Below are 18457 nucleotides of genomic sequence, written 5' to 3' on the forward strand. Positions count from 1 at the left end.
AACAATTCATTGATGGACTGCAAAACAAAAGGCCATCTAAATGATTGCAGCCACTTCCATGTAATATGGAGGATGGAGGGAATAGCAGGCACTGTGATTAGAGATGAACGAAGTTACAGTAATTCGATTTGTCACAAACTTCTCGGCTCGGCAGTTGCTGACTTTAGCCTGAATAAATTAGTTCAGCTTTCAGGTGCTCCGGTAGGCTGGAAAAGGTGGGTACAGTCCTAGGAGAGGGTCTCCAGCCAACCGGAGCACCTGAAAGCTGAACTAATTTATGCAGGCTAAAGGCAGGAAATGCCGAGCCAAGAAGTTCGTGACGAATTGAAATTACTGTAACTTCGCTAATTTCTAACTGTGATCTTACCTTTAATAGTGAGAGGCCTCTTTTGCCTATAAGGCACCTCTGTGCAGGCTGCACATGTTATATGGCAATATCTAAGTATCATGTATTTGGCATTATCCCACTCAGTATTCCAGTGTAGCATTCAAACTGTGTAACATACATTGCATATAGAATACATTTAAATTCAAACAATTCAGTGAATTAAGTAAACTACAGTATGATTAATATTTAATTAGAAATTTTTTTTATTATTCAAAGTGAAATATATGCTAAGAATCAACCATAGCAACTGGTTTTAAAAACACAACAAACCTTGGAATAGTTTTTATAGTTTGTACAGCTGTTATTTACTTAAAGGATACTTCCACACAAAATAATACACGTTCTCTCATGAGTAAACACAAGGGAGTATCCCCCTCTCCCTGAATGCTCTGTAACAAATTATCTGCCCATGATGACAGCAGTGGCTAGAAGAGGTACAATGGACACTATGTTCCCTGTGGTCTATGACCACACACAGGCATGGCCCATCTTAAACCTCTGTATAAAATAGCAAAGCATATTGTGTGAATCTCCACACTGTAAAAATATAGAGGAAATGTAGTACAACGGCAGCAATTGGCAGGGATGGAGTTTTTCTTTTATTTGGGGCAAATATTTTGTTTTGTGCACCTTCCTCACAAAGTACTATATACAAATCTCTTGATGCCGACGTGCACACATGGATTTGTTGTTTAGTGGTCATGGTGCCAAAAGCTTTTGTAGTTTGACTAGAAGAAATAGGGGATAGTAAATTAAACACCTCAGGCTAATTACAGACGATAGTGAGGTATTAGTGCAGTGTTGGCTTGGAAGTATGCTTCCTATACAGGTTATGTAGTATATATCATTTATATGATGGAGTGATAAACTCATCAGTTAACACCCCCCCGAAAAAGAAAAGAAAAAAAAATGTCATCAACTTTCATAAGTCCCTAACACAGGAATAAATCTGCCATCATAGAAAGCCACATGCAGCAAAGACTTTAGCAGGTTAAATCAGAACTCCAGTGTACTTAAAGCAATTCAGACAAGTGCAGAGAGTGTAAAATAGTTCTTAAAAGTCAAAAAAACGTAATCCATTTTCAGCCTTAACAAAAGCTGACGGCATGGGGGAAAGACTGTCTCAAGTAGACTGGTGCTCCTAAATGATAAGGTCGTGATATTTTTAGAAACAAAGTTGACTACAATAAAAAGAGATAATACTCAAAGAAAACTTTCTAATTGTTTAGGGCCAGCAAACAGAACATTTAAATCATAGTGCTGCAATAAAGCAATGTTATGTTCATTGAGCTGTTTCCTCTTACGGATGGTGTATTGTTCTATACATTAGTTATGAAATCCATTTGTTTTGTAGTGAATCTGATGCTCTTTTTTATTGCATGCCACTCAGATGTCCAACTGGGGATCTGGCCTAATGCAGGACTTGTTTCTTATCTCATCCAATCTACATCTGAAGAATCTAATCCACAAATAACTTTTGGCTCTTGAACATACAGTATATCATGCAGAAGTAATCAATGTATAGTCCTGTTAACAACTCCTCACCTGTAATAAGCTCCTTTCGAGCACCAGTGTGCTCAGCACAGGGGAGGAGGTGTTAATAGGACGATGCTGGTCGGACGTGACAGTGCACAGGAAACTAGGTAACACCCCCCGTGCACCAAGCAGGTCATTTGCATATATAGAAGTACTGTTGCCATGGCTAATAAAGTAGTCATGGGATGTATCAAAAGAGGTACAGAGGCTTTTGAGAAGGACATAGTTTTGCCTCTGTATAAATCATTAGTCAGGCCACATATGGAGTATGTTGTCCTATTTTGGGCACCTGTTTATAAGAGGGGCATGGCTAAATTGGAGAGGGTGCAGAGGAGGGTGACAAAGATAATTATTGGAACAGGTGGATTACAGTACCAAGACAAGTTATTATGCTTGGGGTTATTTAATTTGGAGAGAAGAGGTCTTTGTACAAAGAAATGAATGAACAGTACAGAGATTTTTCAAGTGATCTTTTTATACCTATGCCATAAACCATGACAAGGTGGTATCATCTACGTCTAGAGGAAAGAAGGTTTCACTATCATCACAGATGGAAATTCTTTACTGTAAGAGCGGTGAGACTATGAAGCAAGGAGAGGTGTAAGGTCATCTGAGTAGGCTCAAGGAAAAGAAACATAAAATTCTCAGGAACCCCATCGCATATGTGAAATTCAAGCCTGGTGGTAAGTGCAAAGCTCCGGGGGAAAAAATATTCTTCAGTCAGTCAGTCTACAGTGAAAAAGTTAGCGTGGGTTGCCAAGTCATTCACAATACAGCACAATGCAAGTAACTACAAGTACCAGCAAGTCAACAGGCTCCACAGGGTTACTCTGCACTACCCCTGCTCTAATCTGTACTAGCCCAGGAGAACTGACTAAACCTTGAAACATGGTTGGTTAACGTTACCCTGGCATCACAAACTGTACATTGCACGAATATTTAAACAGTTGCCTACCACAATACTATACATCTAAACACAGTAGCACTTAGCAGAAAGGGCAGAATCTGACCTTTCTTGGCAATGAAAAAGTGAAATGCAAAACAATTATTGTTATACAACAGATGTACTTTAAGATAACCCTGATTTACTGCCACCACTTACCTGCCATTATATTCAAGAGCAGCACAGATTCTTATTTCTTTGGATTTAAGGCATATAACATGTCCCTTTTGTCTGGTTTCAAAATAACCTATTTTCTAAATTACTAAAATGGGCTGGGTCTGGGCTTTGGGAGTGACTGAAGGTTCTGAATATAAAGTCACCTCTACACTCTCACAGTTTAGAGGTGTTTTGCAGTCCTAAACCTGATCTCACATGTATGAGAGCGCTACCAGAGAGCAGCAGAGAGGAGTTGCTCTGAAGCAGATCAGGTTTTCTGTAATATGATGGACACTGCCACACTGCACCAAAAAGACTTACTTTGGGACTGAACATTGCAAATTTTGGGTAAGAAGCTCTGAAGTTTATGTTTATGTAAAGAACCTGAACCTGTGAAGGACATTTACATTTCTGTTATACTGCATGCTGTAATATATTGCTGTTTGTGAATTATAACAATAAAACCAAGCCTGCTGAACTGAGACTATTTGAATGGTCCCATAATACAATCTATATCACAATATAATCCTTAAATATTGCATATTTTATTTTGCCACTAAGCCTAAAACCAAGCCGAGACTTTGTGTTCTGTTTGTTAGAGTAAAGAGGATGCTGCTAGAAAGTAATGTCTTCAACATTACAGCGAAAAGTGACACCAGTAGAATGAAAAGACAAAAAATGATCATTACAGTTCACCTTTCCCCTCCCTGCGATATGGCCTTTACAAAAGCCATAGAATATGCCCAGTAAAATTTCCTATTCATATCAGTGGGACAGCGGTAGTCTATTGTAGCCTATGTCCATGTGGCTTGCTGTAAAGCAAATCTCTAAATGATGCTAAAAATAGCTCAAGAAAAGAATAGCTCAAAAAAGAAATAAAACAATTACAATCAGAAAATAGAAACAGATCAGATAAAAACCAAACATGTTTCTCTATATTGTTCTAATCAGTAAAAACAAATCTATCGTGATATATTCACTATAAGGAAAACACTGAGAAGAAATCATTAAACTGTACACATATGTTAGGTTGGACTCATACAGACTTTTGCAGTGTTTTTGTGGCATTAACATTTTTATTGTTATTTTAACAGCATTTAATGCAACCAAAACACTAATTAAACATCCTAAAATAGAAGTTATATTTTTAAGAAAATGTTGGAATTCTGTGTGTTTTACATGTGGTTTAAAATGCCCCAAAAAGCACATATATTCTGTATTATTTGGTGTAGCTGTATAACATAAGAGAACTCTTCATACTACTGACTTACCTCTTCCAGAACATGGCAGAGAGGAGCTTCCCTGACACCTTTTCTTGCTTTCTTCTACTGACAGGTGACAGGACCGTGGATGTTCACATTTTCTTCCAGTCCATCCTTCTTTACAGTCACATAGTCCACAGTTACACTGACCATGACCTGAACAATAAATCACCAGTATCATCAAGCCTACGCTGAGTAAACAAAAAGTACTTTATACAGTAAAATTTAACATTTATGTATAATTTGAAATTGGCCTATAATGAAGTAGATATATCGTCTCTGCAAAGTGGGAAGAGTATCTTAAAAAGTGAGCAAAGCTGAAAAACTGTGCAAACTGCTGACTGTGTGGTAGAGCTAATATGATATGGAGACACATTGGGAGAAATTCATCATTTTCTGTGCCAGACTGTGAAAATCCACAAAGTTTTTTATGCAAGCCTCCATTTTGCGCAAAATATTTTGTGACTTTTTGAACTTTACACCTTACATCAAGTGGGAGGTTTGTGTACAGTTGCAAGTGTTATATTTTATTAAAACAGACAGGTATTCATATCCAGTATCAAGTCAATGCATAATTTTCAAAGTTCCATACGTTTTTCTTTAAGTTGTTTACAATGTGAGTACTGATCACATCAACGTGCATTCTATAGACTTGAACATGCATTGGAGGCCTACTTTTAACTCAGTAATGTAAATCATAGGGCAATGGGATTTTTGATGCAACTATAAATTGATGCATTATTCTCACTAATGTGAACTGTGCCCTATGCATATGGCAACTGTTTTAACCCCTTAAGGCTCAGCCCACTTTGGCCTTAAAGGGTAGCTCCCAACATCTTTTTTTTTCTGTCCCTGCCTATTGCCCACCTCTTCCTAACCCCCACCCTGCTTTAAATTTTTTTTTTTACTATACAAAAAATGCCTTTTTGTCTGCCTGGTAGTGTGCTCACTTACCAGGCACACTTCCCCAGCAGGCACGATGTCACTGATGCTGCTGGGGGAGGGGGAGGGGGACTTCCGCCCTTAGTTCATCTACACAGGGTCCCTTCAGCTGTTTCCCCACTACAACTCCCAGTTTGCCCTGACATCTATTGGCTGTCAGGGCATGCTGGCAGTTGTAGTGGTGAAACAGCTGGAGGCACCCTGTGCAGCTCCCCCCCCCCCCCCCCCCCCCCAAGAACAATAAATTTGTTATGGCCGCAGCGCTAATAATATCTATACAATGTGGGTTAGTGTCAGACCAATAGCGGTGGTTTTGTTTTCTAACTTCACCATTGCCTCATCACCATTTTGCAGCACCTGAAACTACGGATACTGGAAGCCTGTGCTAGCATTTCTCCTGCGGTGTTGCTATCAGTGTGTGAAGAGTGGGAGAAGAGGGTTGCATTGATAATCCAACACAATGGGCAGCACATTGAACATATTTTATAAGTGGTCAGAAACTTGTAAATAACTAATGAAAGAATAAAGTTACGTTAAAACCAAGCACATCATTGTTTTTCTTGTCAAATTCCCAATAAGTTTGATGTGTCACATGACCCTCTTCCTAATGAAAAAACAAAAGTTGGATTCAAAATGGGCGACTTCAAAATGGCCACCATGGTCACCACCCATCTTGAAAAGTTTCCCCCCTCACATATACTAATATGCCACAAACAGGAAGTTAATATCACCAACCATTCCCATTTTATTAAGGTGTATCCATATAAATGGCCCACCCTATAGTTTAATGAAAAAAAAAATTTGATCTATATTAGAGATATGTTGTAGTACATGAGTACTACAACATATCAAAAAAAATGTTTGGTGACAGTGCCCATTTAAGGACTCATAACTCTTTTATATTTTCATCCACAGACGAGTATGAGGGCTTGTTTTTTGCGCGAACAGTTGTCCTTTGTAATGACATCACTTATTTTACCATGAAATGTATGGCACAATCAAGCACCATGATCTGTGCTTTTTATTGATACCACAGTGGCGTATATAAAACTTTTAATACATTTTTTATTAAAAAAATGTAAATATGCTGTAACAAAAATCAGCAATTTTTTTATTTTTACGTTTTCGCCGTTCACCATACGGGATCATTAAAATTATATTTTAATAGTTCAGACATTTATGCACATGACAATACCAAATAGGTTTATACATTTTATTATGCGTTTTGGGGGTAAAATGGGGAAAAAGGAACAATTGACATTTTTTATGGCGGACTTTTCAAATGTTTTTTTATACTTTTTTTTTTTACACATTTAATTTCCCCATAGGGGACTATTTATAGCAATCAGTTGATTGCTAATACTGTTCAGTCAGCTGTCACGCCCCCTCCATAGGCTTGCATTAAGGGGCGGAGCGTGACGTCACATGGGGGCAGAGCCGTAACGTCACTATGCTCCGTCCCTGTGATCGCCAGTAATCAGACCCAGAGCGAGCACGCTCCGGCGGCTGATTCTAACTGGGTGCAGCGTGGAAGATCATGGGGGTCCCCAGCGGTGGGACCCCCGTGAACAGGCATCTTATCCCTATCCTTTAGATAGGGGATAAGATGTCTTAGCGCCGGAGTACCCCTTTAAGTACCACCGCACCTGGATGTACATTTACGTCCTGCATCCTTAAGGGGTTAAAGAAAGAGTGGACACAAATGATGGAATTTGTTATGTGTACTGCTCTATATATTTTTCAAGCAGAGATTACATATACCAGGAGATCAGGTTGTCTAAATTAATCAATTGCAATCTTTTTAAATGCACCACTTTACAATAGGATGTCGGATCTGGTAGCCCGATCCCACTCTTTATGGCCAGCCTTATTAGAGTGGTATAGGCTGTTCTGGGACATTTGGACCTCTAAATAAAATCTGAGATTAATCTCCTTACTGATGCCCAATAGGGGTCAGGTAACTTAATAGGGAGGGTTTGTAGGACATATAATAGTTTGGGCATCATAATGCTTTGTAGTAGATTTTTTCAGTCCTATCTAAGAAACAAAGGGAACTGAACATGAATTAATAGTGTAAGGGTATGTTCACACTGGTTAAGGTGTGAGCGGAATGTTCGCTTACAAAATCTGCTCCAAAACGCAGGGTTTTTTTGCACAGAATTTGCCTGGAATTCACACGGGATTTGGGCAGAATTTGCGCTGAATTCCACACAGAAATGAAAGAGGAGGATAGGACACACAGTAATGTGCAATTTCCGTGCGGAAGCGTGGCAGACTGCCAAAAATGTTTACATTTACTTCTATAGAGTTACAAGCCGAATTCCGCATGAAGAAAGAACATGTTCATTCTTCATGCGGAACGGAATTCTGTGACAGAATTCCGCTAGCAGAATTTCCTCAGTGTGAACTGAGGAGAGGAAAGTTAACTACATACTATGGGGTATGGCACTGCTGAATGAATTGGAGAGGAATAAGTGAGCAGAATTACTCGTGGAAATTCCTCTCCAATTCCTCAGTGTGAACATACCCTTAGAGAGTTTTTTAAATAATAAAATGTAGCTTCGTTTGAAAAGGTCCGGAAGTTTTGGGGAAATGGTTAGACCAAGATATTTTATATGGTTTTTTTTGTCCAATCAAAGGGGGAGTTTGAGAAGTAATTTTCCTTTTCTTTCTCTGAAAGAAATGATTAGGATATGAGATATCCAATTTCAAAATAAATCCAGATTTGACTAAGATGTACTTAATTTGTGGCAGGGCCTTTTGCAGGTTTGTGCTAAACATTATACTGTCGTCAGCATAGGCCACTAATTTATGTTTGCGTCATCTGCAGGTCGATACAAATAACAAAGGGGAAAGGGACCATCCCAGTCATGTGCCAAATGCACCTACTTTCACAGTAGGTTTATGGTACATTGAAAAAATAGTGTTTATAAATGTGGGGGGTAAGTTATATTTGTACAATTCAGCCTTTATAAATTACCATGAGACTCTATCGAAAGCCTTTTCAGCATCAGTGCTCAGGGAGAGCAGTTTTTCTTTTTTGGAGCTCAGGTACTGCATCAATCCCAAAAAGCCTAGAAGTATTATCTTTACCTTTTCTAAAGGGAACAAAACCCCCTTGGTCTGGGTTTATCAATGAATTGCTAAATTACCTTAGATGCTATTTTTGTGTGACTTTTTTACACAAGAAGGAAGCAAAATGGATTTTATATGTTCACTGAATGCTGGCTTAGAGCTGTATGCTCCACTGTATATTTGTTTGTGTATACGCTGTAATGAAGCCATATGTATAAAGATTTAAAATCTATTCCCAAGTAACAAAAAACTGAACTCTGTATAGCAAACATACTATAGAAGATACAGCATTTTAGCTGACCAGAGAAGAAGATCGCCCATAATACTGATCAGTGCTATGCCCCTTTTCCCCATTTTACTAAAACATATTTGGTATCTGCGCTTGTGTAAACGTCTGAACTATCAAAATATAGTGTTAATAATATCAGCATAAACATTAAAAAGAAAAAGTCAGAAATTGCTGCTTTTTGGCCACATAACATCACAGAAAAATAAAATAAAGGTAATCAAAAAGTTACATATACACAAAAGTGGTACCAATAGAAGCTACAGATCTTGGTGCAAAAAATGGGCCCTCATACGGCCGTGTTTAAGGAAAAAATGAGAGATGAAAAATGAATGATTTATTCATGTAAATATGGGTATCATTCTAATCATATTGACCATGAAAATAAATATAACATCATTTTCACTGTAAAGCGCACTGTTTAAAAACAAAACCCTCCAAAAGTTGCAAAATTGCGCTTTTCTTTTATATTTCCCCACCAAATAATATATTTTTGGATGTGCCGTACATTTGATAGTAAATTTAAAGGTGTCATTGCAAAGTCTAATCGGTCACAGACAAAACAAGCCCTCATATGGGTCTGTGGATGGAAAAATAAAAAAGTTATGGATTTTTGAGGGTGAGGAGGAAAAAACTAAAATGCATAAATGAAACTGGCTTAGATATAAAAACTTTTGATATGTTGTGAAGCATGCAAAATCAATAGGTTTTGCAATTGCTTTCATTAAAAAATGTTCAGTTTATTATACTGAAAAAGCCAGTCAAAAAACCTGTCTCCTGGGATACATACCAGCCTGGCTGTGTCCACTCGTCATCACCTACGTCAAACACCCACTTCATGATTGACAGGTCTGCAGATGAAAAGTTGCTGGGATGGCTCCCTCACTGTCTGTGTTTACTTCACAGTGTCACGTACCAGGATGTAGGCAGTCATGAACAGGATGTGGATCCTCTACCTGTGTGGCTGATGACTCGGACCGTATCGGTGCCGCTGGTCTTCACCAGAGCCCGCCGCAAGGCAGGATGAGCTTGCTGTGGCAGGTCACACCCAGGTCCCTACTCCCAGACACGGCTCGACCACACAGGTAACTGGGCAAGGCGAGGTGCAGAAGGATGGTTGAGGATGAGGTTAGTGGTCAAGAAATGTAGCGGGAAGGTCTGGGTACACGGGTATGGCAAACAGGCAATAGGGAACACTTTCTCTCAGGCAATAGGCACTGAAGATCCGGCAGGGAGGTGTTGGAGGTGCAGGAACTTATAACATGGTGTCAGGTGTCTCACAAAATTATGGGCGTACTGGCCCTTTAAATTTTAGAACTTCGGCGCAAGCGCCCTAAGAGACGGAGACGCGCACACTGGAGCTGAGAGGCAGAGGAAGTCGCAGCAGAGAGGCGAGGTAAGTGACAGGCTAGGACTCGCATGCGGGGGCGTCCCGCAATGCGAATCCCAGCCCCGCCGGCAACAGGGGAGAGAGGAAAAGTGCGCTGGTGGCCAGAAGAAGCGTCTGGAGCGCATGCTGTTACAGTACCCCCCCCCCCCTTTGGTCTCCCCCACCTCTTATGATTCAGAAATTTTCCAAGCAGGTCACGATCCAGGATGTTTTCTTCAGGCTCCCAAGATCTCTCCTCCGGACCGAATCCTTCCCAATCCACAAGATAAAAGCATTTTCTTCTGATAAGCTTGGAGTCCAAAATCTGTTTGACAACATAAACATCAGAGGTACCCGAGATAGGAGTAGGTGAAATGTCCTTTTTAGAGAAGCGGTTGTCGATGACAGGTTTCAAAAGAGAGACATGGAAGGAATTCGGGATCCGGAGAGAGGACGGCAGATGGAGAGAATAGGCCACAGGATTTAAACTCTTCTTGAATTTATAGGGACCTAGATAGCGAGGGCCCAGTTTATAGCTGGGTACTCTGAAGCCGATGTACTTGGCAGACAACCAGACTTTGTCACCTGGAGAGAACTCGGGAGTGGAAAGTCTTTTCCTGTCCGCTTGAGACTTCATTCGACCTGTATCATGTAAAAGAGATGAATGAGTATTCTGCCAGATGGTGGAAAAGTTCCGTACTTGCTCATCAACCGCACGAGGGTGAAGTCCGTAAACTACGAAAAAAGGCGACGTTCCAGTAGACCCAGAATTCCTATGATTGTACGAGAACTCTGCCCAAGGAAGTAATTCGACCCTGTCGTCTTGTCGAGCCGAAACAAAATGGCGAAGATAGTCTCCCAAGACCTGATTCACCGTCTCAACCTGTCCATTGGATTGAGGGTGGTAGGCTGATGAAAAGTCCAACTTCACTTGGAGACATGAGCAGAGGGCCCGCCAGAACTTAGAGACGAACTGTAATCCACGGTCGGATACAATATATGAGGGCAAACCATGCAAACGGAAGATGTGGAAAAGAAACAGTTTAGCAAGCTGTGGTGCAGATGGAGGTCCAGGCAGCGGCACAAAATGAGCCATTTTAGAAAACCAGTCTGCTACCACCCAATGACAGTATATCAATCCAGGGTAGCTCTGGAACAGGTAAAGGCTGTAAAAGACCTGCAGGTTTTGAACGAGGAGTTTTATCCCGGGCACAGACCGAACAGGAACGGACAAAATCCACGACATCCTGTCTTAAACTAGGCTACCAGTAATGTCTTGAGATGAGCTGTAAGGACTTACGAGTTCCAGAATGACCAGCCAGAAGAGAGGAATGACCCCATTTCAGGACTCGGAGTCTTAAACAGGGTGACACGTAAGTCTTTCCAGGAGGCAGGTGCTGAAGATTAACTGGTGCTGCAGAGATAAGATGCTCAGGAGGAATAATATGCTTAGGAGAGGTCTTGCACATCATAAGACCTGGAAAGAGCGTCAGCATGAATATTCTTTTCTGCAGGATGGAAGTGGATATAAAGGTCAAATCTTGAGAAGAATAGAGACCAATGGGCCTGCCGGGGGTTGACACGTTGGGCTGTCTGAAGGTAAAGCAAGTTCTTGTGGTCTGAATATATTGTAACTGGATGTACTGAACCTTCCAAGAGATGACGCCATTCTTCCAAGGCAAGCTTTATAGCCAACAGTTCACGGTTCCCTTATAGAAAAATTTTTCTCTGTGGGAGAGAAGGTTTTAGAAAAAAAAACACAGTTTACAGTTTTTCCCTTAGAGGACTTTTGTGTTAAGACAGCTCCTGCTCCAACTGAAGATGAATCCACCTCCAAAAGAAAAGGCTTGCCTGAGTCGGGTCTAGACAGGACCGGGGCCGAAGCGAAGGCGGACTTTAACTGTTTAAAGGCATCTTCAGCCTCAGGAGTCCAGACCTTGGGATTGGAAGTCTTCTTGGTGAGAGAGACAAATGGTGCAACCAAGGTGGAGTAATGAGGAATGAATTGCCGGTAGTAATTGGCAAACCCAAGAAAACGCTGAATAGCTTTTAAGCCGGTAGGTCGGGGCCAGTCCAGTACGGCTGACAACTTGTTAGGATCCATCTGCAGACCTTGACTAGTGACAATGTAACCCAGAAAAGGAAGACTGGTTCTTTCGAAAACACACTTCTCCAGTTTAGCATAAAGATGGTTGTCACGGAGACCTGGCGGATGTGAGAACGATGTGTCTGAAGATTGGGCGAGAAGATGAGTATATCGTCCAAATAGACCACGACACAGGTGTACAAGATATCACGAAAGATGTCAGTAAAGAACTCCTGGAAGACTGCTGGAGCATTACTAAGTCCGAACGGCATCACCAAATACTCAAAATGTCCATCCCAGTCTTCCACTCATCTCCTTCTCTTATGCGAATTAGATTATAAGCACCCCGAAGGTCTAGTTTGGAGAAAATCTTCGCTCCATGGAGACAGTCAAATAACTCCGAGATCAAGGGAAGAGGGTAGCGGTTTTTGCGGGGGGTTTTTTCAGACCGCGGTAGTCAATGCAGGGTCGCAAAGAACCGTCTTTTTTCTCCACAAAGAACAATCCGGCTCCAGCAGGGGAAGATGACTTCCTGATAAAACCCTTTTGAAGATTTTCTTGTATATATTTAGACATGGCCTGAGTTTCAGGAACAGACAGAGGGTAAATTCTTCCCCGTGGAGGAGTGGTCCCGGGTAGTGTTGAGCGGCATAGGCCATATTCGAATTTGCGAGATTTCGCAAATATATGGATGAATATTCGTCATATATTCACTAAATTCGCATATTCATAATATTTGTGTTTTTTTCGCATGTGCAAAAATTTGCATATGCAAAAATTCGCATGTGTGAAAATTTAAGAACTTTATATGTATGTTGCTAATCTCTGACAACTGTATTTGCATCATTATCATTGGCCCACAAGCTAAAAGAAGGGAGGGATCAATATTCGCGAATATTCGTATACTACTCACACAGTAGTATTAGAGCCTTCTTTAGACCACACAAGCTGGAAGCAGAGAGGGATGATCACTGTGATGTATACTGTGAAAAAAAGCGAATATTCGTAATTTCGAATATATAGTGCTATATTCGCAAAAATTCACAAATTTGCAAATATGCGATATTCGCGAATAAAATGAGAATTGCGAATATTCACGAGCAACACTAGTCCCGGGCAACAAGTCTATAGGACAATCATAGGGACGATGAGGTGGCAATACTTCAGCCTGTTTCTCACTGAAGACGTCAATATAGTCCTGCAGAAACTAAGGCAGACCGGGCAGAGGAGTAAAAAGAGGCGCCCGCTTAAACGGACAAGTATCAATGCAGTGATTGTTGCAATAAGGTCCCCAACGGAGAACTTCTCCCGTTTTCTAATCCAGCTGCGGGGTATGGAGTTGTAACCAAGGAAAGCCTAACAGGAGAGGTACAGTGAGAAAGTACATAGAAGGACAAGTTCTCCTTATGTGAGACTCCGACCTGCATAGATATCGGTTCTGTGCGGAAAAGCACGGTACAGTCCAGACTTTCTCCGTTAACCATAGAGATGTACAAGGGCTTCAATAGGCGGGACACCAGCAGATGGTACCTATGTACTATGGAGGCATCAATAAAATTTCCTGCAGAACCAGAATCCAAGAAGGCAAGAACGGAAATAGTCTCTATGGAAAGTAGAGAAAGCTGGACTGACAAATTGAAGCGTGGAGAGGCAGTGTTCACACCTAGGGACGTTTCTCCCACAAACCCTAGGTGCGAGCGTTTCCCTGTGGCTGTGGACGTACAGGACAATCTTTGAGGAAATGATCGGCACTGGCGCAGTAAAGACACAGATTCTCAGCTGGTCGGTGAGTTCTTTCCTGCAGAGTCAGGCGAGACCGATCCACCTGCATAGCCTCCACTGCGGGAGACAACGTGGAAGGTTGCGGTGGTTGCTGGAAGACTGGTGCCAAGCGAGAAAAGCACCGAGGTCGTGCTGATTCTCTTTCTTGATGTTGTTCCTCACATCTCTCAGAAAAACGGATATCAATCCAGGATGCCAATTGTATCAGTTCATTCAGATTAGAAGGCAATTCCCGGGCAGCGAGGACATCCTTAATTTGGCTTGATAATCCTCTCTTGAAAGTAGTGCAGAGAGTTCCATTATTCCAAGACAACTCCAACGCTAGGGTCCAGAACCGGATGGCATAATCGCCCACAGTGGAGTTTCCCTGGGAAAGACTCAACAATGCCTTCTCAACGGAGGAAGCTTGGGCAGGTTATTCAAAGACTTTGTGAAATTCCATCAGGAATGCCTGGAGGTTAGTAGTGATAGCATCACTATGATCCCATAGGGGAGTAGCCCAGGCCAAGGCCCTACCAGACAGGAGACTGATGAAGAAGCCTACCTTTGCTCATTCTGTGGAGAACTGGTCCGCCATGAGTTCTATGTGCATGGAGCACTGCATCATGAAACCCCGACAGGACTTCGTGAAGGATCCTTCTCAAACTTCTCAGGAAGCAACAAATGGAGTTTAGATCCGGAGAAAACTGCAGCAGCGGGAGGCTGTACTGGAGCTGGAGGAGGCTGTGGCGGGTGCTGCTGGGCAGATAGCATGGCGGATAGCTGGTAAAGCTGCTGTGCCTGCTGGGCCAACTGCTGGGATTGGAGCGCCACGACAGATGCAAGATCTGAATCAGGCAGAGGAACCCCAGTTGGGTCCATGGCCGGATCTTGCTGTCACGTACCAGGATGTAGGCAGTCATGAACAGGATGTGGATCCTCTACCTGTGTGGCTGAGCACTCGGACCGTATCGGGGAGCAGAGTCTAAGGTGCCGCTGGTCTTGACCAGAGCCCGCCGCAAGGCAGGATGGGCTTCCTGCGGCAAGCGACACCCAGGTCGCTACCCCTGACACGGCTCGACCACACTGGTAACTGGTGAAGGCGAGGTACAGAAGGATGAGGCTGTAGCGTAGTCAACGTAACAGAAGGTCAAGGCAGGCGGCAAAGGTTTGTAGTCAAGAAACGTAGCGGGAAGGTCTGGGTACATGGGTATGGCAAAGAGGCAATAGGGAACGCTTTCTCTCAGGCAATAGGCACTGAAGATCCGGCAGGGAGGTGTGGGAGGTGCAGGAACTTATAACATGGTGTCAGGTGTTTGACATAATTATGGGCGTATTGGCCCTTTAAATCTCAGAACTCTGTGCACGCCCTAAGAGACGGGGACTCGTGCACCGAAGCTGAGAGGCGGAGGAAGAAGTCGCAGCAGAGAGGCGAGATAAGTGATGGTCTGGGACTCGCATGCAAGCATTTTTTTTTATTCGGGGGGACTGTGTAAGTGTATAGTTTTAATTTAAATTTTGTGCAGGTGTAGTGTAGTGTAATGTTATTAGGGTACATTCACACGGGCAGGAGTTTACAGTGAGTTTGAGCTGTGGTGGAATATTTGCTGCATCCCAAACTTGCAGCAGAAAACTCACTGTAAACCCGCCAGTGTGAATGTACCCTGTACAATCACATGGGGGGGGGGGGGGGACCTCCAGCTGTTGCAAAACTACAACTCCCATCATGCACTGACAGATCATACATGCTAGAAGTTGTAGTTGTGCAACAGCTGAAGGCAAATTGGTTGCGCAACACTGAGAGTTTGTCACTTAACTCAGTGTTTCGTAACCAGTGTGCCTCCAGCTGTTGCAAAACTAGAACTCCCAGCATGTACATACATGCTGGGAGTTGTATTTTTGCAACAGCTGGAGGCACAGGGGTTGCGAACACTGAGTTAGGACACAAACTCTGTCTCACAACCAATGTGTCTCCTGTCATACATTGACAGTCGAAGGGCATGCTGAGAGTTATAGTTATGCAGCAGCTGAAGGCACACTGCTACAACTTCCAGCATGCACTTTGGTAGTCTGTGCTTGCTGGGAGTTGTAGTTATGCAACAGCTGGATGCACACTTTTTCATAGAAAAAATGTGCCTCCAGCTGTTGCATAACTACAACCCCCAGCAAGCACAGACTACCAAAGGGCATGCTGGAAGTTGTAGCAGTGTGCCTTCAGCTGTTGCATAACTATAACTCTCAGCATGCCCTTTGGCTGTGCATTCTGATAGTTGTTGCTAAGCAACAGCAGGAGGTGAACAAGCTTCACCTCCTGCTGTATCCTGCCGCTGGAACCACCGTCGCTGCTGCCACTGCTCCTGCCGCCGGGACCACCATCGCTCCTGAGGGGCATCGCCACAAATCGCTGGTCTCAATTAACCGGAGATTTGTGGCAATCGTGGACATGGGAGGGGGTCTCAGACCCCCCAGGGGTTTGCACGGGGTGACTGCTGAAAGATATCAGCAGTCATCCTGGTCCTGTTCCCGCCTGCGCGGTGGGGACTGAAATTCCCACGGGCGTACAGGTGTAGCTGTACACCCTGGGTCCCTAAGTGGTCAAAAAGTAAGAGTCCCTGCATGTATATATGTGTGTGTGTGTGTGGATATATACTGTATGTATGTGTGTAAATCTGTGTTGTCTAGGTCATGTGTATGAATAAACAAAGTCAGTGTGTGTGTGTGTATCTAATACAGGGGGACTACAATCATATGCCTCCAGCTGTTGCAAAACTACAACTCCCAGCATACCTGCGCAGCCAAATGATGTGTGGGCATGCTGGGAGTAGTAGTTTTGCAACAGTAGGAGGAACACAGCCTGCAGCAACACTGCTTTAAATCTGAGTTTTACCAATCATATGCCTCTAGCTGTTGCAAAACTACAATTCACAGGATGTGTGGGCATGCTGGGAGCTGTAGTTTTGCAAGAGCTGTAAGCACATGGTGTGTGTGTGTGTGTGTATGTGTGTGTATAGCATAAAACCAGAAAGGAAAGGGTTACAGATGCTCACTCCTGAGACTAGTGAGGGAGGGGGAGGAGGGGCATAGGTTATCACCTAAGGAGAAGAAAGGGACCCGCCCCCCTGCTTCTAGTCAACAACATTAAAGGGGTATTCCAGGCAAAAACTTTTTTTTTTATATATCAACTGGCTCCGGAAAGTTAAACAGATTTGTAAATTACTTCTATTAAAAAATCTTAACCCTGCCAATAGTTATTAGCTTCTGAAGTTTTCTGTCTAACTGCTCATTGATGATGTCACGTCCCGGGAGCTGTGCAAGATGGGAAACTATCCCCATAGGAACTGCACAGCTCCCGGGACGTGAGTCATCAGAGAGCAGTTAGACAGAAAACAACAACTCAACTTCAGAAGCTAATAACTATTGGAAGGATTAAGATTTTTTAATAGAATTTAATTTACAAATCTGTTTAACTTTCCGGAGCCAGTTGATATATTAAAAAAAAAAGTTTTGGCCTGGAATACCCCTTTAAGGCCCAAATGGGCTGTGTCCTTAAGGAGTTAAATAGAAAATACTATTGTTGCAATATGAATGTTAGAACAGTAAGGCTGAGTTAATATATGTCCGGCATCCAGCATAGCTGAACTCAGCCTAGATCTCAATGCAACTTATGCCATAATTGATGAAAGTGTGGATCTGTTGCCATCACTTGTATGGCATCCGGTGTCCACTATGTTCCCCTGTATGGTGCAATGCGGTATGTTAAACCATCCGGCATCAAAATTGAGATGCTGGATGATTGTGAACTGTCCCATTCAAATGAATGGGATCAGTTGTAGCATCAGTTTAACTCCAGTGTGCACCGGAGGGAAACTATGCCGGATGCCAGACATATGTGAACCCAGCCTTACAAAATGCAGGCAGCATACAAAGCTCTGCCATCCAGGAGTGTCTGCTGTTGACTAGCCTATGATAGAGGAGTGGAATACTGGGCTATAGAGATGAGTGAATTTATAGCAATTCGATTTGTCAAGAAGCTTGCGGCTCGGCGGTTGCTAATTTTAGCCTGCATAAATTAGTTCGGCTTGAAAAGGTGGACACAGTCCTAGGAGAGTCTCCAGCCCACCGGAGCACCTGAAAGCTGAACTCATTTATGCAGGCTAAAGTCAGCAACCGCCAAGCCGCGAGGTTCGTGACCAATAGAATTGCTGTAACTTCGCTCATCTCCACTGGCTACACAGGCAGAAAGAAAAAAATAAATGAATCATGCACATAAAGAATTTACTCATTATTAAGGACACATAAGCTGACTGGAATTATTAAAATATATTATTAAAATATTTAAGGAATTACTTTACACAGTATATCCTGTTCACAAGATTAAATTATATTTGGAATAATCCTGAATACCTATTACAGGTGCAGTAAATGACATGGCTTTGATACTGGGCTCTTGTAATTGCTTTCCATAGTTCTACTGATGTGATGCAACAGCACAGTTTCTAGTCTAGCTGTCCAATGACATCAGCAGCATAACACAAGCTAATGGTCACCCTGTTATCACTGACTTCCCGACATGCATTTCCATTAATGCTGTTCCTTTCCAATTTTTTTTACCAGCTGATAAAACGTAAAAATGTTTAAGGGGAAAAAAAATTC

At 42.5% G+C, this 18457-nt stretch overlaps 1 protein-coding gene across 1 annotated transcript in view; it reads right to left on the bottom strand.

Annotated features, from left to right (window-relative positions):
- The window catches only part of ITGBL1 (integrin subunit beta like 1), a 500590-nt gene that overhangs the window by 165396 nt on the left and 316737 nt on the right, over positions 1 to 18457 (bottom strand). Inside the window, exon 8 of the mRNA XM_056555676.1 lies at positions 4295 to 4441. Within this exon, the coding sequence (XP_056411651.1) occupies positions 4295 to 4441 (147 nt within the window). The remainder of the gene's footprint in view (positions 1 to 4294; positions 4442 to 18457) is intronic.

This window comes from Hyla sarda, chromosome 2 (assembly GCF_029499605.1).
Source record: "Hyla sarda isolate aHylSar1 chromosome 2, aHylSar1.hap1, whole genome shotgun sequence".
NCBI classification, from domain to species: Eukaryota; Metazoa; Chordata; class Amphibia; order Anura; family Hylidae; genus Hyla; species Hyla sarda.